General features: G+C 42.5%; 2 protein-coding genes across 6 annotated transcripts in view; one reads left to right on the forward strand and one right to left on the reverse strand.

Annotated features, from left to right (window-relative positions):
• Positions 1-797: 797 nt before the first annotated feature.
• On the forward strand, positions 798-9827 carry LOC122875461 (E3 ubiquitin-protein ligase TRIM21-like). 2 transcript variants are annotated; one of them, XM_044194609.1, is made up of 2 exons: positions 798-866; positions 1342-9827. In XM_044194609.1, exon 2 carries the CDS (start codon positions 1349-1351, stop codon positions 2990-2992), a length of 1644 nt encoding a protein of 547 aa, XP_044050544.1. In that variant the 5' UTR covers positions 798-866; positions 1342-1348; the 3' UTR covers positions 2993-9827. The 2 variants fall into 2 exon arrangements, with proteins under 2 accessions (XP_044050544.1, XP_044050545.1); XM_044194610.1 differs by having other exon boundaries at positions 803-866; positions 1347-9827.
• LOC122875459 (ankyrin repeat domain-containing protein 27-like) overlaps positions 5852-18567 on the reverse strand; it is a 38184-nt gene continuing 25468 nt past the window's right edge. For 3 of the 4 annotated variants that reach the window (XM_044194606.1, XM_044194607.1, XM_044194605.1), the window contains exons 17-28: positions 18071-18268; positions 16330-16383; positions 15530-15646; positions 15250-15294; positions 15032-15148; positions 14733-14927; positions 13803-13922; positions 13223-13396; positions 12009-12102; positions 11598-11676; positions 11436-11496; positions 5852-10726 (exon numbers count right to left, since the gene is read on the reverse strand). In XM_044194606.1, the coding sequence (XP_044050541.1) occupies positions 10040-10726; positions 11436-11496; positions 11598-11676; positions 12009-12102; positions 13223-13396; positions 13803-13922; positions 14733-14927; positions 15032-15148; positions 15250-15294; positions 15530-15646; positions 16330-16383; positions 18071-18268 (1941 nt within the window). In that variant the 3' untranslated portion in view covers positions 5852-10039. The remainder of the gene's footprint in view (positions 10727-11435; positions 11497-11597; positions 11677-12008; positions 12103-13222; positions 13397-13802; positions 13923-14732; positions 14928-15031; positions 15149-15249; positions 15295-15529; positions 15647-16329; positions 16384-18070; positions 18269-18567) is intronic. The other variant, XR_006377826.1, reaches the window with a different exon arrangement.

Here is an 18567-nt window from a genome sequence, read left to right on the forward strand (position 1 = left end):
GAGTTCCCAAAAGTTATATCTAACTTTTACACGAAATCTATCTAGATAAAATACAGAGCAAAACTCTGAAAATTACAAATTACACGAGGAACTATCTAATCAAAGAATAAGTAAAAAAGACTGCAGACGTTCATTGTCAACTTTCAGTATTTGAGAGTGATGCTCTTCTGCAGACACATTTTGGTTGGTAACAAAAACATTTGAGGTTTGACACCGAGCACCACTGAGAACAAACTCTTTGGACAGACGGTGTGTTCACTGTCCTTCCTGAGTGGTGGTGGACTTACATGAGCACTCTGCGGTGCAATAAGAAGTATTTGAACACACCGCTGACCTCTATGTGAACTAAGAAGCATCTGTAGTACAGAAACTGTCAGCAGCAGACAATCAGGATAAAATGTGATTGAACAGGATTGTGTCCCCGCTGCAGTAACAGGTTGTTTGTATCCAGCAGGGGGCGCTGCTGCTGCTGTTGTCATCTGTCAGTAAGTGAAGGATATATTTGATCTCTTTGGGCTCCAGCAGGATGGGTCCATATTGACGAGAACAGTCACAGTCGGCCTGAGTCACAACCAGAACCAGGTTACTGTCAGGGATCTGCTGCACCACAAACATCCTGAAACACAGACAACAAAGTTACAGCCAATCAATCAACCAACAACCAATCAATCATTAACACTGAGAGGAGGAGCAGCACTGACAGAGGAGAGCTGCAACGTCACATTTCCTCAAATGAAAGTGAAAGTTGGTCTGAGCGACAGCAGAGCTGCAGTCGAGACAAGTCTCTCTGTTTCTCTCTACAGAAACATTCAGCTGAATCCATCAGGTTTTTCTCAACAAAACAGCAGAAGCTCTGCTGAACACTGGTGAGTACACGGCCCAAACTATGCTCCTCTCCCAGGTGTGTCCTCGCCTGGTTTATTTCGTGTACCCAGCTTCGACGTCTGTGTCCGGCTTGCAGTCCATGCTGAACAATAGCGATACCACGAAGCTTTAGTTGTGTACATTTGTTTGAGAGAGAGAAGACATAGAGATTGAATAAGGAGAGGGAGCGCTGGTAGGAGAAATTATTTTCTCTGATTGTTTCACAGCGGTTACTTTCTAAAGCACAAATAAACACGCCCGCACCTCCGCGCTGTGTCATGAAGCAGATTGAAGCTGCAAATTAATTAACAACCACAGCTCATTTTCTTAGTAAATGTGTCCCTCAGCTGGGTGCAACATAACAACAGAATTCAGGAGGACTCTCCTTTTATTCCACTAATCATTGTTTGATTTTATGAAACAATTAATCAAAAGATATGTCATTACAGTTTTGTTGTTTCACACTTGTGTCCTCAGAGTAGATATGTCTGCTGCCAGCTGTCTGCTGACTGAAGATCAGTTTCTGTGCTCCATCTGTCTGAATGTGTTCACTGATCCAGTCAGCACACCATGTGGACACAACTTCTGTAAAACCTGCATCACTGAACACTGGAATACTAATGTCCCGTGTCAGTGTCCCAACTGTAAAGAGGTTTTCTACACACGACCTGAGCTGCGGGTCAACACCTTCATCTCTGAGATGGCTGCTCAGTTCAGACAGTCAGCTCAACAGAAAGCCAGCAGCAGCAGCTCAGAGCAACACGTTGCCAAACCAGGAGAAGTTCCCTGTGACGTCTGCACTGGAGCCAAACTGAAGGCCCTGAAGTCCTGCCTGGTGTGTCTGGCCTCCTACTGTGAGACTCACCTGGAGCCTCATCTGACAGCTTCACGTCTGAAAAGACATCAGCTGATCGATCCTGTGGAGAACCTGGAAGGCAGGATGTGTACGAAGCACGACAAACTGCTGGAGCTGTTCTGTAAGACCGACCAGACGTGTGTCTGCATGCTCTGCACTGTTTTAGACCACAAGACACATGATGTTGTTCCTCTGAAAGAAGAATATGAAGATAAGAAGGCCGAGCTGGGGAAGACAGAGGCTGAAACTCAGCAGCTGATCCAGAAGAGACGACTGAAGATTCAGGAGATCAAACGCTCAGTGGAGCTCAGTAAGGAAGATGCAGACAGAGAGATAGCAGGTGGTGTTCAGGTCTTCATCGCTCTGAAGGAGTCTGTTGAGAGAAGCCAGGCCGAGCTCATCGACACGATCAGAGAGAAGCAGAGAAAGACAGAGAAACAGGCTGAAGGCTTCATCAAAGAGCTGGAACAGGAAATCTCAGAGCTGAAGAAGAGAAGCTCTGAGCTGGAGCAGCTCTCACGCTCTGAAGACCACCTCCACCTCCTCCAAAGCCTCCCGTCCCTGAACGCTGCTCCAACCACCAAGGACCGGACAGAAGTCAGCGTCCGTCCACCTTCATATGAGGGGACTGTGGTGAGAGCTGTGAATCAGCTGGAGGAGACGCTCAGTAAACAGATGAAGAAGCTGTTTGAGGCCGAGCTGAAGAGGGTCCAGCAGTACGCAGTGGCTGTGACACTCGATCCTGATACAGCACATCCCTATCTCATCCTGTCTGATGATGGAAAACAAGTTAAACATGGTGATGTAAAGAAGAATCTCCCAGACAATCCAGAGAGATTTTCATATTGTGTTATTGTCTTAGCAAAGCAGAGTTTCTCTTCAAGAAGATTTTATTACGAGGTTAAGGTTTTAGGGAAGACTGCCTGGGATTTAGGAGTGGTCAGAGAGTCGGCCAACAGGAAGGGAAAAATCACAGCAAAACCTCAGGATGGTTACTGGACGATATATTTGAGGAATGAAAATGAGTACAAAGCTCCTGCTGGCCCTCCAGTCCGTCTCTCTCTGAAGTCTCAGCCTGAGACGGTGGGGGTGTTTGTGGATTATGAGGAGGGTCTGGTCTCCTTTTATGACGCTGATGCTGCAGCTCTGATCTACTCCTTTACTGGCTGCTGCTTCACTGAGAAACTCTACCCATACTTCAGTCCTTGTCTTAACGATGGTCTTAAAAACTCTGCCCCTCTGATCATCGCTCCTGTCAGTCACTCTGAGTAGAACAACCATTTGATTTACAGAAAGATTCACTATCATTTAATGTAATAAATGTATATCTATTGCTGACATTGTTGTTTTTGTCAGATTCTGATGTTTCTTTCCCTTTTTTTTGCTGTAGATGTTTCTTTGATGTGCCACATTGCTACTTATTACTACAACACACCAATTTTACCTGATTTATTTGATCTAATTTAGTCTCATTTCTAACTGCCTTCAAGACTGTAAAACCATCAGAAAACAATGGACTCAGAAATAAGAAGCATTTGCACGTTCCTTAAATGTCTGGGTGCCAAATTCAAAACTTTTTATTGTCACATCATGTTTATATAAGAAGTGTTGCTCAGTGGCACAAATTACCGAAGAGCCTTTTTATAAATGAGACACAGGTCATTTGTTTTTCTCTTTTTCTTTTTAAAGAAACAAAAGCAAAATCAAGTTTTTATTGTGTCTGATTAAGTTATTGTTTTGGATTGATGTCAAAGCTGAAAAACAGCTGATGGAGTTTCTAATGGCCACCAAATCATGTGATTAAAAACACCATCAGCTGTTCTCAGACTGACTTGAGCTGACGAGCTCCGACACCCCATCACATCTGAGGCAGTTGGTAGTGTGAGATAATGTAGTGTTGTTTAAGGTCTGAGGTGTGTTTGAGCAGCTGATATGAACACTAAACCAGTGCTGCTAGTTTGGAGAGAACAAGTGACATCTGAGGACGCCCTCCAGTGGAGTTCATAACAAACTGCAGCCTGTGGCCACATGAGGACATGCTCTTCATAAATAACTACACAGTCTGATGCTGAAGCAGATCACATGAATGCAGGAGCACAATGAAATCAGAATCAGAAATACTTTATTGATGCCCGAATGGGAAACTCTTTTGTTACAGCTGCTCACTATCACGTCAGTGCACACAGGAATAGAAGTACTAAGCAAATCAAAGTATAATACACTATAATACAGGCAAGATAAATTAAGTACAAAGTGGATATAAGTATACATTTAAAATAAGTGTAAAGTACAAAGTGGATTTATCGGTTGGTGATAAGTATGTACGTTATAATAATACAATGTAATAATATAAGTAATAGTGCAATAATGAGTACTGTCAAGTTAAGTGTAGCTTATTAAGATGATTATGAGACGGTGGATATTGCACAGCAGTATTAAACAGAGAATATTGCACAATTATTTCAAGTATTGCAGAGATGTTAATGGTCCAATGTCCAGTTTAGTGACTTCGGGTCATACAGACTGACACTTAGAGGGAGGAGTTAAAGAGTCTGATGGCCACAGGCAGGAATGACTTCCTGTGGCTCTCTGTGGTGCATTGTGGGGGGATGAGTCTTCCGCTGAAGGTGCTCCTCTGTTTGCCCAGCACATCATGGAGCGGGTGGGAGACACTGTCCAAGATGGCGTGTAGTTTGGCCAGCATCCTCCTCTCTGACACCACCGCCAGAGAGTCCAGCTCCACCCCCACAATGCCACCGGCCTTACGGATCAGTTTGTTGAGTCTGTTGGCGTCCGCTGCCCTCAGCCTGCTGCCCCAGCATGCAACAGCATACAGGATAGCACTGGCCACCACAGACTCATAAAACATCCTCAGCATTGTCCGGCAGATGTTGAAGGACCTCAAAGGCTCTGGCCCTTCCTAACAAGTCCCTTGTAGTGGAAATCAGGTCAATCTTTTCCACAGAAAGTACATTACAAGGCACGATTTGGTGATGATAAAATAATGCATTTTCTTTTTAGCTCTAATTCTTTCTTATTTGATGAATATTGGAAACGAATATAAAACACATTTTTAAACCTGCTCTACTGCCTGTCTCTCTCTGGAGGGCCAGAACTGCCAAAATAAATAAATAAATGACTCAATTAATTAATATGCCATTAAATTAAACAGTAAATTCATCATATTCAGCGCCTCATATCGCTATTTTCCGAGCTACTAATATAATATAGTTAGAATAAGATGTGCTTTGTTGGACTAACCCCCCCTAGAAAGCCCAGGATGTGCTTTTCACTGTACATTAGGACTCAATAAACTGCATGCATGGAGTTTGAAATTAACGCTGCAGGTCTCTGGCAGACTTTATCCAAAATTATTACTGCTGGCCCCCAATACTGATAGTTTCAGTTAATTAAATACTTTTTCTGTTTTCGTCAAAGTACAAATGATGACTTAACCTTGAGGTCTGTCAGCCTCTGAACTGAATCTGCAGGTTAAGGAGATAAAGAGTTTTTAGGATCTCACTCTTTTCTACATGAAGAGCTGAACACTGTAACTCCAGAACAGGAACTACACGGAGCTTGTGGCGACATGGTGAGATCGGCAGCTGTCTCCAAAGTCAAGAATGAACTTTGAACCTCAGCTTTTAAACCGAGAAGATCTTTTAAGTTTTCAGGAAAAAAAAATGGAAATTTTAACATCTGGAATTCAACAACTGGGCTGAGGAAGATGAAAATCGTTTTCTCATCTGAAGAATAAAGATCTGAGATGAGATTAAGGCACTGATTTCCCAAACCTGGGTCCAATCTAAGTTTCAGGTTAAAAGTAATAATGTAATAAGTAATGTATAAAACCGTGCGGCAGCGACACAGCTTTGTGCTGCTGAGTGTGACGTGTGTTTTAAAATACTGTTGCTGAGGTTTTAAAACAGGAAGACGTGACAGAACTGCTGCGCGATATTCAATTATTCTACTTTTTGGACTCACAAAAAAAACAAAACAAATAAAAATAATCCACTTTTTTTTCTACAGTTAATCGTTTTCACGGACACGTGGTCCGATTACACCAACACTGCCCATCTGTTTCTGTTTAATGTTATTCAAACTGAAAAAACACCACTGATAAAAACAGAATTAGTCTCAATGACGGGTTTATTATCGGTTATTTGGGTGTGAATTAAATAAGGCACATTCACATCATCTTTAAAACATCCAAACCTGAAAATAAAAACAGTCGTACAAAAATAATTAAGAGATTGGGTTTGACATCCTTTCAGCTTAAACGAGACACTGTGAAACACAAAGACTCCGTCACAAGTGGAGTGGAGCTTCATCCTCACCGAAACGGTCCGCAGTCAAACACAAACAATAAGTGAACTATGTGACATTAGTGTGAACAGTAACACTGATGGGGACACTCTTACAGTACTGCAGCTGTTTCATTATGTTGTAATGCAGCTGTATTAAATAAGACTAAATATCTTCTAATGTTAAAGGACCAAACTGGTGGTTTTGCACGTTTTATTTCATTAACTCCCGTATGTTTTACATCACTGCTGACCCATTTCCAAATCCGGCTTTGGTTTGGTTTCACTTCATTTCAGAAAATCAATTCGCAGAGACTTGAAACTTGCTTGAGAGTGGTAAAAAAAATCAATATCGAATTATATAAATAAAGAATCTTTGCCAATATCTATCTATATCGTAAAAAATCATGTGAAGTAACCATATTGATAAACTTAAATGCAATGAACTGTTCTGCATAACATTCTTCACACGTTTTTCACTAGAGCTGCAACTAAAAATTATTTTCATTATCAGTTCATCTGCCAATTATTTTTTCTTTTAATTAATCAATTAATTAATTAATCGTTTGGTCTATAAAATGGCAGAAAATAGTAAAAAAAAAAGCCCAGAGCCCAACGTGACATCTTCAGATGCCTGTTTTTTTTATGACCAACAGTCTGAAACCTGCAGATATTCATTTCAAACTGGTATCAAACAGAGAAAAGCAGCAAATCATCGTTTTCATAAATCAATCTTTGCTTGACAAATGACTTAAATGATTAACCGATGATCCAAATTTTTTGTGATCAACTAATCGATTAAACTAATAGTTTCAGCTTTATTTTTAACTACAGTTTGCTGGAAATCTTTTATTTGGACGACAGAATTTTGTAAAACGGTAACTAAATCAATAATATGAATCGTCATCGAGTCACTTTTATTTTTTTTTGTCAAATTGAGGTAATCTTATTATTAATCGAATTATAAAGGATGGTTTCCTTTTGTCCATTTGGTGCGTTCAAGGACGCTTGGACAGAGCAGCGACAGCAGGCTGCAGAAAAGCAACAAATTTGAAATGCAAAAAAACAAACATTCATGTTCGTATCATTTTTACATATTGTTTGTCAGTCAACTGTCATTTTTCGTTGTCAGAGTGATCTTGAATGCACCATAAAGGACAGTATACCTGTAATGGGATGGTATTTTTTGCTGCTATTTTATCAATTTTTTATTAAGATGACCCTTAATATTTTACCTATTTCATTATAAGTATGTTCATTACATATTTTGTAACCTATATGTTGTATGTGCTGCTGTCAGGACACTCACTCTAGATTTTTGATCTTTCCTGGTTTTATTTATATATTTATATATATAGTCTCTGCAAGTAGATTTTTGTAGAAATAAACTAAAGTCAATGGTTGAAAGGAAGGAAATCAATCAAAAATCTGTTGGTATGATTTTGAAAATAGTTGGCGGTAAAATGTAAAATAAAAGATTTGTAATTAACGGGCTAAAAACATTTAACACCAGCTGTGTGATCCTTTAACCTGCTCTGCGTCTGCGGAGAAAACACATTCTAACATTCAGGAGAAGCTGAACTCTCTGAACACACGACCATCAACAAGGGTCATAAATAAAATAAAAGTATCCTAATAACAATATAAGTGGAGCAATATGATGCTGAAGAAAGAGCAAACCAACCAAACTGTAAAACTGAAAACAAGCTAACGTCTAGTATTCAAGTAAAACAAAAAAAACATGTTCTTCAAATGAAGTCTGGTGCTCAGATCGGAGCTACAGTCTAGTGACTTAAAACAAAAACCAAAGCAACAACGTTTACACAGTATGAAACTAAAATAACGTCCGTTATTATCCCTTTTTCTTTCTGTGAAGGCTAGAAGAAGAAAGTGCGTCAAACTCAGGTGAGAGGAGGAGGAGGAGGAGGAGGAGGAGCCGCTGAGGCCGAAGACCTCTTCAGACTGGAGGAAGTCTGTTCATATTCCCAACAACATCTGATCTGTTAAAGTCACAGTGAAATGGTATTTTAGTAGATTTCACGTTTGCTATTGAAACAGGATGCAGGAAATTATCATTCAACCAAAATGTTCACGCTAACATCTAATATCTCATCTGTGAAAAGTTTTTTATCTGTTTTTAGTTAGTTTTGGGAATTCGGGTGCAATACAGCGCTCTCCAAAAGCGTAATGTTTTTTCCATCAACGCTCTTTTCCCTTTAAATGAACAAACACAAGTGTGAATCAATATGATGTCAGTTAGGAAAGAAAAGGTAGTTTGATTGGATGAGAGAGGCGGTAATGTTCAAAACTGATCCACAGTTCATTTAACGACTGACGATATGCTGTTTCACAGGAAGTGAAAGTGATGGGATCTGGACGCAATCGGAAAGACCTACAACCAATCAGAGCAACGGAGCGTGTGACGCAGCGCTGAGCGACACATGCAAGTTGGGCCGGCGATTGGCCCGTTTTCAGGCAGGAAAAAATGGCGGCCTGGTCACGAACTTTCTCAAATTACAGCTAAACAGTAAACTAAAACGTGTTTCTGAAAACATTTGAGGCGGGAAAAAGGCAGAATAACAGAATATTGATTCATATCTGATCAGCACTGCCTGGTTTGACAGTTTGATCTGAGTTTCGTGAGCCTGGTGCGTCTTTTCAAATCTGGACCGGTGACACTACTCTGTCAGTCATCGTATCAAACCCGCCCCTTATTAGATAAACGGCCGTGATTGGCCGACCAGATCGAGGACGGGTGGAAATCAATCTGAATGGGTCTGGTTCCCAGGCCGTGTCACCTGAGCCAGTTCCATTTACTGATAAAGACGACGAGATGCTGTTGTGAATCTACATTTTAATATTTCACTGTGACTTTAAAGGGTCGGTACACCCAAATTACAACCACACTTTCTCACTTTCCCGCCGTGCAGACACAGCAGTGTTGGTTATCTGTCTGTGGGATTTCTGCCTTCACCCCAGACTGATGAAGGTCTTTGTGACCGACAGCTTAGATAATAAATCTGTCTGCTGCGTTTTGATCTTTTTTTTCCCCCTTTGCGTCCACACGGATACAATGGAGGTGAATGGAATTTTGTTTGTGCTCACAGCATTGAAAATAACATTTAAATAGTTAAAAAAGGAGCATCCAGTTACTTCAGATACTTCACAGATGTCAAAGTTATCACTTGAACTACTTTCTACCAAAGAAATAGAGGAAAGAGATGTCGTTGTTGACGTTTTTAAATGTAATTTCTCAACGTTGTGATCAGCACAAACTAACTTCCATTCACCTCCACTGTAAAGGGGTGCTGACAGAAATCTTTCACGCTGTCATACAGCAGGTGTGTATATGACACAGGTATACTGGACAGCCTGCACTGTAGTTCACTGATGAGTCACAGAACTACATCGAGTAATTACCAAATAAGAGTTTCACCTCTCCTTCTGTCCATACTCACACTTCCTTACTCTCTCTCTCGCTCACTCATATGTGCACATTTTTTTATTTCTCTCTCCCTCTTTCTGTATTTTTTCTCTATTAACTAACATTGAAATGTCGGGGCCATTAAATTAAACTCCCACTCGATAGAAACGGCAGCGTACGTCCGTCCAACCCCGGTCGTTTGATCCCTAAACCAAACCTATCTGTATTGTTAGATACCACCAGGGACAAGTGAGAAAATATATTGTTGGGTGGACCGACCCTTTAGCCTGCGTTGTTTCTGTAGAATCAAACCAGCTGGTAGACATCACTCCGTCAGCCCCAGAAATGTGACTTTACTGTGTATTTTCTACAGCGACAGTGTGAGTCAGCTCAGTAGCTGCAGCTGGTTAGCTTCATCGGAGAAGTCAGTGTCACATCTGATCTCAAGTTGTGTGCTTTCTTTTTTCCTTTTGGCAAACATTTCGTTTTTGGTGTTTGTGTGATGTCTTACGTTGAGGGAAACCAAAAGTCTGCTTAAACCTGTTCAGTGCTCTGTGATCTCTCTGCACGGCTCCTCACGACGGCTCCATTTCAGTCGCCGCCTCCGTGATTCGACTCTGCACTCGTCTCTGGGGTTTGGTTGGTGTCTCTCTGATCGCCTCCGTCGGTCTGGATTGTGGGGTGGAGCTCAGCGGGGCAGGTGGGACTGGAGTCTCCGTCCTTGCTTTCTGACCGCAAAGCCTCGTTATCGGTACGAGGCTGAGTCTGGTCGCCGGATGACTCCGACTCTCCATTTAGAGGGCGGAGACTCTGGCTGTTGGTGTCGGACGGCTCGGTGGGGTCACGTGAAGCAGAGTCATTGGTTGAGGTGTGTGTAGGACGGGGTTCAGACGGATTATCAGCATGTGACGGTACGTTGGAGGGCGAGGGTGCTGAGGTCTCACTACCGGTGCTGCAGTTAGAGTCCTCGGCGGCGTGCGTTTCATTGGCGTCCGGCTGCGTATCGTCTCTGGACGTCCGAACACCTGCAGACAGCGTGCTGGCAGCTGTTTTGGAAGTGTGTGCGTCATCTGACTGATTACTCTCCTTTGGAGTGTATTCAGTCGTGTACGGAGTGTGTGCGGGCTCAGGCTGCTCCGGTGTTTGCTCTCCGGAGTCCAGGGTGTGACAGCGACCCAGGGGCCGCTCTCTCAGCCGGGGCCTGGTGTCGAGGCTTGCCGAGGGGCTGCTGACCTCCACCGTCTCCCCTCGCCTCAACCTCCTCTTGTCTGGATTCACCTGGGAAGAAAAATCAAGATCAGACCACAAGACTGGGACGGAGTTGGACTACAGGGTTGTAAAATATAAGGAAAAGTATTTTCAAACAAGACTTTAGTCTTTAGTAAGTTTGTCCTGAGGGTGACGCCAGAAGAAAGGTCATATTTTTACAACTCTATTGAAATAAGCAGAACAGGAAAGCTCATGTTGTTGCCTAAAGGCTGTACGGTGGCCATTTTAGGACATCTCAGCTTGTCAGGCTCAGCTCTACAGTGTTAGGATAGCAACATGTTAGCATGCACAGTTAGCATAAAGACCAATTGAAATAATATATACATTTCCAAATTCCTGTGCTTAATGTTCAGTTATCTATTCATTAACTATTTATGAGTATTTTCATGTAAAAATCCCTGTCTTTTCTCTCCCTGTAAAACGCTGCACTATTTTTAATAACTCATCTTGAACTCAAGGGCAGTTAAATACATTTATCCTATGAAATGTGATTTGGAGCAACGCGCTAACCCCGCCCATCATATAACACCACACTTGACTAGCTAGCAGAGCGGGATCATGGGTCAGACGTGTGGGTTTGGATATCAGAGGGAAAACACTACGGAGCTACAGCTGAGGCTGACAGGAATTCAGCCATTAATTGTAGAGGCATCTGAAATGTTTTGACCCGTTGGTGGTCGCTAGCTTGGCTAAAACCAGACAGAATGTGCACATGCACCTGGTTCAGGGTGGAACACCTGTGCGAAGGACCAGAGGAGCCTTTCTTCATCTGCTGAATCCTGAATCAAAGCACATCCAAACACAGTTAATACAATCACTTTAACAAAATCTCCTTTCTTATTTTTGGCTGTTTGACAGCTGAAGCTTGGCGAGAGGCCACCTGCTGATGGACTGGGCCAGCTTCTGCCTCCTGCCGTTGGCGTGATCCTGCAGCCTCAGACGCTGCACGAACGAATGAGCTGCAACGACAACAAGGGGAATAAAATCCTAAAAAAGGACTGACAGAATTTCACTGGATTCCCGACGTAATCTGAATTTGATTACAAGAGTTTTGCTGACAAAACATCTGATAATAACATATGAAATACATCAGAAAGTTCAGTAAGGATTAATGGTTTTGTTCCAAAGCTTGAAATAAAAAACATCTTCTCTTGGAGGCTGAGTCAATCAGAATCAGAAATACTTCATCGATCCCCGAGGGGAACTCTTTCGTTACAGCTGCTCACCGTCACGTCAGCGCACACAGGAAGTACTGGAACAACATTAATGAACTAATTCTGATATTCGTTACCCAGAGCTCCTTTGGGCACAGAGAGGAGTTTGATTGGTTCGGCATCGGGAGAAAGTCCAGACGCTTTCTGCAGAGCTCTCAGGATCTCAGTGTTCTGCAGAAGAAAATGTTAAAACGTTGGTGTTGCTGCTCATTCTGTTATTCTGACAATGCTTTATTATATATTGCTCAATTCTGACTCATTTCAAATGAATAAAAAGCTGATCTTTAATGCTGATTAGAGGGGTTAACAGTGTGTGGAAAGATCATGGCTAATTTTAGTATTCCTGTAACCAAAACTGATGTAACATTATAATGAGATTATAAGTGCAAATAAATATGTTTTCATACTTGACGAGAAAAGGCTCTTTTTGTCAGTTAGCAACACAATGTACAGTATGGAGAGACAGAGACAGATTCTAGGCTCGACTCATGCCGTATTCTTTTCCTAAATCTCTTTTTCCTTTGAGGTTTGCTCGTCCGATTGTTCAAAGTCACTAAACTCTCTTAACGGCACAACGAGGAGGTGTGCGTTCATGAGATGTGACGCCCTAAAGTTGCTGCCTGTTCAGTAACAGAGATGTTATCAAATGAGGCGTCATCAGAGCAGCGGCGCTGCGTGACAGAAACAAAGAGGGAAGGGTTTGACTCGAAGCAGACGCTGAAAAACGTCTTTCCAAAGCAAAACGGAGATATTACAGGAGATAATGTCACTACAGTAAGAAGATGGTACCGCAGATCTTCATGAAAGACCCTGAGGCAGCTGTCGGAGTGAAAGAATCCTCCAAAAATGACTGAGATGTAGAAGTTGCTAATTAATTAATTAATAAAAATTAGGCTATAAAATTAGTAAGCAGTAAATTGGCAGCCATGATGATGACAATATGATGAACAGAAACATTGAGTTTGTCTTAGTTATTTATATTTTTTTTATCTTAGTTCATTTCGGTATCATATTTAAAATCCAAATTCCTCGTGATTTTAGTTTGTACCTAAGAGAAAACTGGTGTCACAATTTCTCTTAAATGACTCGTGCGTGCCGCTTAATAACAAATCTGTTTGTACGAGTGGTTCTTCCACGCACGTCTGCCCTCACACACTTTATTTTGCCTTTTAAATGCCCCAAGCCCTTCAAAAAGATGTTTAGATTATGGCATCAGATTATACAAACTAGGCTGAATACACAATACATACAGTTTAGTAAATCGGCCCCTGCAGTGTGTGTATTGTACCACCTTGCCGCCCAGTTCGTAGGCGCAGTCCAGCGGCGTCCTCTGTCTCTTGTTCCTGAGGCCGGGCGAGGCTCCGCCCCTCAGCAGCAGCTCCACCAGCGGCTGGTGTCCGCCCCGCACCGCCTCGTGGAGGGCCGTGTTCCCCTGAAGGTTCACCACGTTCACCAACGCATTACTCTGCACAGACAGAGATCGTTTATTCATTAAAAGGAATTCAACGTCTTTTAGAAACCGCATCTCCTCTGCGGCATTCAGACATGGAGCACAGCACACTGCTGGTTTCATCAAGACGTTAAAGTGACGGCTTTAAGAGTCCTGTCTTTCATGTTCCTTACAACTTTATTCAGACAGGACAGGACATTTACGGAAAGAGCCACAACGCCCGCGTGACATCGATGAAATGGATGAAAACTGAAAATATACAAAGTGACTGTTGGTCCGATTATTACTGTGGCTGTACGAGGGTTTCTAACCTCTTTTGCCCCGTTTATAGACTGATCTGAGCTCCTCGACAGCTGAAAACGGGCTCTTTCACATTGTTTCTTAGTGTATTGTCTTTGTGCAAAAGAGATGAAGTGCTGACCTGTAACAGGGTGGTGGCTGTCTCCAGGTTTCCACAGAGACAGGCTTGTATTAGAGGTGTGTTGCCATAGTGATCCTTCTTGTTCAGTTTGGCGTTGCACTCAAGAAGAAACCTCACCACCTGAACACACACACACACACACACACACACACACCATTCACAGCAGGGGAACAGAGACCTGATGCAGATTCACACCATTTCTTGACTTCAAGTTATTTTACGACAAGCTGAGGTCATTTTTTTTAAGCTTCCACAAAAAAATGGTTCCGTCATATTGTTGTTGTGACTCCTAATAGCCACGAAGTGTCATTTCTCTGCGTGGATTCAAAATAATACAAAGGCAGTAATTTTAATTAATTTTAAGGCAGTAGTCACTGTTTTTCTTATTGTCAACAAAAGAACCAATTTGGCTCTCAGCTCTGAGCCCATTGGTTCCTACTGATGATGTAAATCATCACAATATGTGTCAATATGTGTCATATCAATGATTGCATCCACGTAGCGAATTATGTTTACTTTCCTTCATTTTTATGTGTCTGAATTCAAGGTTTATGCACTATAAAGTGCCCTCAAATGGAACAGTTAGTTGTGTCTGCAGCTTGTACTCTACTTTTTGCCACAAATCAAACGTTTCACCTTCACTTGACGTATGAATTAAAGTTATGCCGCTGCACCTGTCACAGAAATCTCAAATTACTGCTCAATATACAGTAAACTACTGTCTGTTTATTGTTGTGAATGAGTGATGACGGAGTGATGTCGTATTATTGCTCTGTATGATTGTGACTCAGTGACAAACACTTTGTAACCTGAAAAATGTAAAGAAGTTTATTATTATTACAAACTGACAGACCACTCAGCTCTCATGAACTATATTTGTAGCATCTACGTTGACAGCTTCCTTCCCGGTTCCTACCACTTTCCTCCTACCTGGACGTGGCTGTTCTGGCTGGCCAGGTGAAGCGGCGTGGCGCTCTGGTTGGTGCGGGCGTTGACGTTGGCTCCGTGGCGGATCAGCAGGGCGGCCAGCGCAGAGTGGCCGTGCAGGGCGGCGACGTGGAGCGGCGTGAAACCCTCCACGTTACAGCTGTTAATGCCGAGAGCTCCAGCCTGCAGGACAGACAGCTGCGAGACACACAGAGGACACAGGATCAGATTAATCCACCGTCTCCCGTCTGACGCCGAACTGTTTTGTGCCCGCCACGTTTCTGCCCGAGCGGCTGTCAGACCTTCTGGGTGGGAGCGCAGTTCGGACACTGACACAGCGGGTGGCAGAGCAGAGTCTCGGACCCAAGCTCGCCTTCGTTCCCCTCTTCCTCATCCATCCACTCCAGCAGGTAACGCACCTGAACACACACACACACACACAGATGAAAACAGCACTGGTTATTGAGTCTACTTGGAGAAAATGTGACGTGGGCTGCTTTTGTTTTAACTTTGTTCTCACCATCTCCACATCACCGTCTGCCACGGCACGCAGCAGCTTCTCCACCTGTCAATCACACACACACACACACACACACACATTAAAACTACAGAAAAAATATGGAAGGGGTCTCTCATGGGGGTCAATACTACTGTTTATAATCCAACTGCTACTACAGTGAATACTAGTTCAGTTAGTACTACTGCTGCTACTGATATTACTACTATTATTACCAGACTAAACTATTGTTGATGAGTTGCATTTGGAAGTGTTTCTGCAGCATCGGGCTGCTCTCTGTTACCTCTCTGTGTCGGACCCGTTCTCCCTCTGGTTTGGCCTCGGAGCCCAGAGAGGAGGTGCTGGAGACGGAGGAGCGACGGCTGCTGCAGTCTGAGGCCTGAGGGGAGCGGCTGGGCGACTGAGAGGAGGAGGAGGAGGAGGAGGAGGAGAGGGGACAGAGGAAAGGTTTTTCACTGAGACTACAGGTACAAAAACGGATGTCCGTATGCAAACACAGGTTTTACATAAACACTACAGTACTTTCAATACTGAGGAACAGAGATCCGATTTAATCTACACTAAGGTCTGTTTTCATGCAAAGCTAAAAAAATATTTTGCACCTTGTTTCCATAAAAATAAAAATAAATGGTTTGTTTCAGTTTACATGCTGCTCACTTATTACAACCAGAGATGGAGGAAGGATTTAGATCCTTCACTTAAATATATATACTTTTTATTAAAACACTTGATGGACGTCAAACCTTTTTGAAGCAAACTCTTAATGAGCTTTGTGGCTAAAACTCGTGGTGAAATAATTAAAGACACCCCCGGGGTTGAAGCAGAAGTTCTAGTAGAAATCTTTATTATCCCCAGGGAGAAATTTGTTACGCAGAAAAGAAATTGGGTAAAAAATGGGCAGGAATGAGCACTCTTGTTCTATACTCAAGCATAAATGAACTGAGAGTTCACTCTCTTTCTAGCGCCCGTTGATTATTTTAGGGTCACATGAATATTTGTTGCCTATCAGGTCTGGACCCTGTGACCTCTGACCCTTCATGTTTACCGGTTGCTTGATAGAGACACGAAGGAGCTCAGACTCACATCGACTCCGCTGCGCTGCTGGCCGTTCTGAGTCGACTGCAACAACATGAGGATCTGCAAGAAGCAAAAACACACACATGTATCATCAGCAACATAATATTTTCAGGCAGGCGGCTGCTGTAGGAAAATGTTCCGGCATCTGTTTGAAATATTTTAGCTGATCTGAGGTCAGAGGATCAGTCAGCTCTGTTCCCACGACCCGGCCGCTCAGCAGCTGATCCGATTAGTTCAACTACAGAGCTCTGAAACACGAAAACAATGTCAGTTTAGATAAAGTGGGCATGGCTTTGATTTCCTTTTTCGTCTTTAATGATCTGTGACCAGCAGCTCGTATTCAGTCTCTCTGTCGTTCCCACATTGAACTAACTTTGCTGCTCATGTAGCGATGCAGCAAACAGCTTCAAACCGTACGGGAGTGCGACTGCAGCACCGCTGTGTGTCGTTCAGACGTCAACGCGCCGGATGTCTCTGACACATTTAATATTCATGACTGAATGAGCAGTGGAGGAAGAAGTATTCAGATCAAATACTGAAGTAAAAGTACAAAAGTATTAGCATCAAAAGTGAAAGTACTCATTATGCAGAATGACTCATTTGAGATTAATATATATTATATTACTGGATTATGATTATTGATGCATTAATGTGTTCATCACTTTAATGTTGCAGCTGGTAAAAGTGGAGCTCATTTTAATGACTTTATATACTGCTGGGTATCTTAATCTATAATAATATGTCATAATTTATTAGTTGATTTATATTTTGTATTAATTATCTAAAACATGAATGGAAATACCCAAGTAAAATGCAAGTACCTCAAGTGCAGTACTTGAGTAGATGTACTTAGTTACATTCCACCACTGTCTCGATGACACAACGGCCTTAATGAAAACTTGAATCTGAGAATTTAAAAGTGGTTCAGCTCAGGATTCGTCGTTGTTTCAAAATCATAAACCCGATAAAATATCTAACCGATCTATGTAAGTACAGCAACATGCTGAAACTGCAGCAAGCTCAATAAATATTCAAAGCGTTATGAACAGCAAACTTTGGCTTCATGCCCGTCACTCAAAAACTTCACAAATAAGCCACCAGGGTAACAGAGGCCAATTCACTTCGAATTATGCTTCGCTTTTGTCAAGTTTGATAAAATCCGCTAATGCACAATGAGTGAGGAATTATGACTTACTTATTCCGTTTTCTGAAAAGTATTTCTGGGAAGTTTTGACAACAAATAAAGCAGAAGAAAGACGGGAATACCGAGGGTCAGAGAAAAGGGTCGATTACACATTTTCTACCTGGGCTCTTCTGTGTTAACGAGGTAATTCGTGTTTTTATCAGCTGCTCACACAGACTGGAGGATTCAAAGTTCATCCTTTTGGGTGTTTAACCTGCAGAAAATGCTTTAGAGTCAGAAAGCAGCTTACTTCAGCCGGTTTTGATCGACTCTGACCACTAAGTCCAGCAGGTCAAGACAACAACAGGAACGAAATCCAAAGCGAGTATGAAAATGGATACGATGGGCCTAAAATGTTGACGAACCCGAGCCAGCCTCAGCACAGAGAGCCAGAATAGTTTAAATGATCTTGCTTGCTGTTTCTAAGAGCTAAAAATGTTGCGAGACAGCATCCAGCAAAGTGAAAACCTGCATCTGGCTTCCTTTTGAGACTCAACACTGACCAGTTTGAATATATTAAGGGATGAACAGCTGAGACCTACAGAACATCTGTGTGTTGCTGACCTTGGAGTTGAGCGCGCACTGCAGCGGTGAGTCTTTGCTCTTGTTGAGGATGTCGGTGCTCGCGCCGTTCTCCAGCAGCACCTGGATGATTCCCTCGTAGCCCCAGCGGGCCGCCATGTGCAGCGCCGTGTCGCGTTTATCGTTCTGCAGGTCCAGACGGCACGTTTGGACGTCGTAGTACACCAACGCCTTCACACACTGACACACAACACAGCCACCATCAGAGCCCCGAAACGTCTCGCGCAGCTGACAATTACTTTCGATTAACATTTCCATTACATTCTGCATTCATTGATTATTTGCTTGGTCTATTAAAGTAAAAAAAACAAAAAAACAACATCAGAAGTTACCAAACAAGATACAAAAGGATTTCAAAAACAGTTAAGATAACAATGACGTGAAAAAGAGAAAAGCAGGAAAACCTCTCACTTGAGAATCTGCAGCTAGCAAATATTTGAAATTCAAAAACAACTAATCTTTTAATTAAACTGTCCAAT

This window comes from Siniperca chuatsi, linkage group LG4, assembly GCF_020085105.1.
Source record: "Siniperca chuatsi isolate FFG_IHB_CAS linkage group LG4, ASM2008510v1, whole genome shotgun sequence".
In the NCBI taxonomy this organism is placed as follows: Eukaryota; Metazoa; Chordata; class Actinopteri; order Centrarchiformes; family Sinipercidae; genus Siniperca; species Siniperca chuatsi.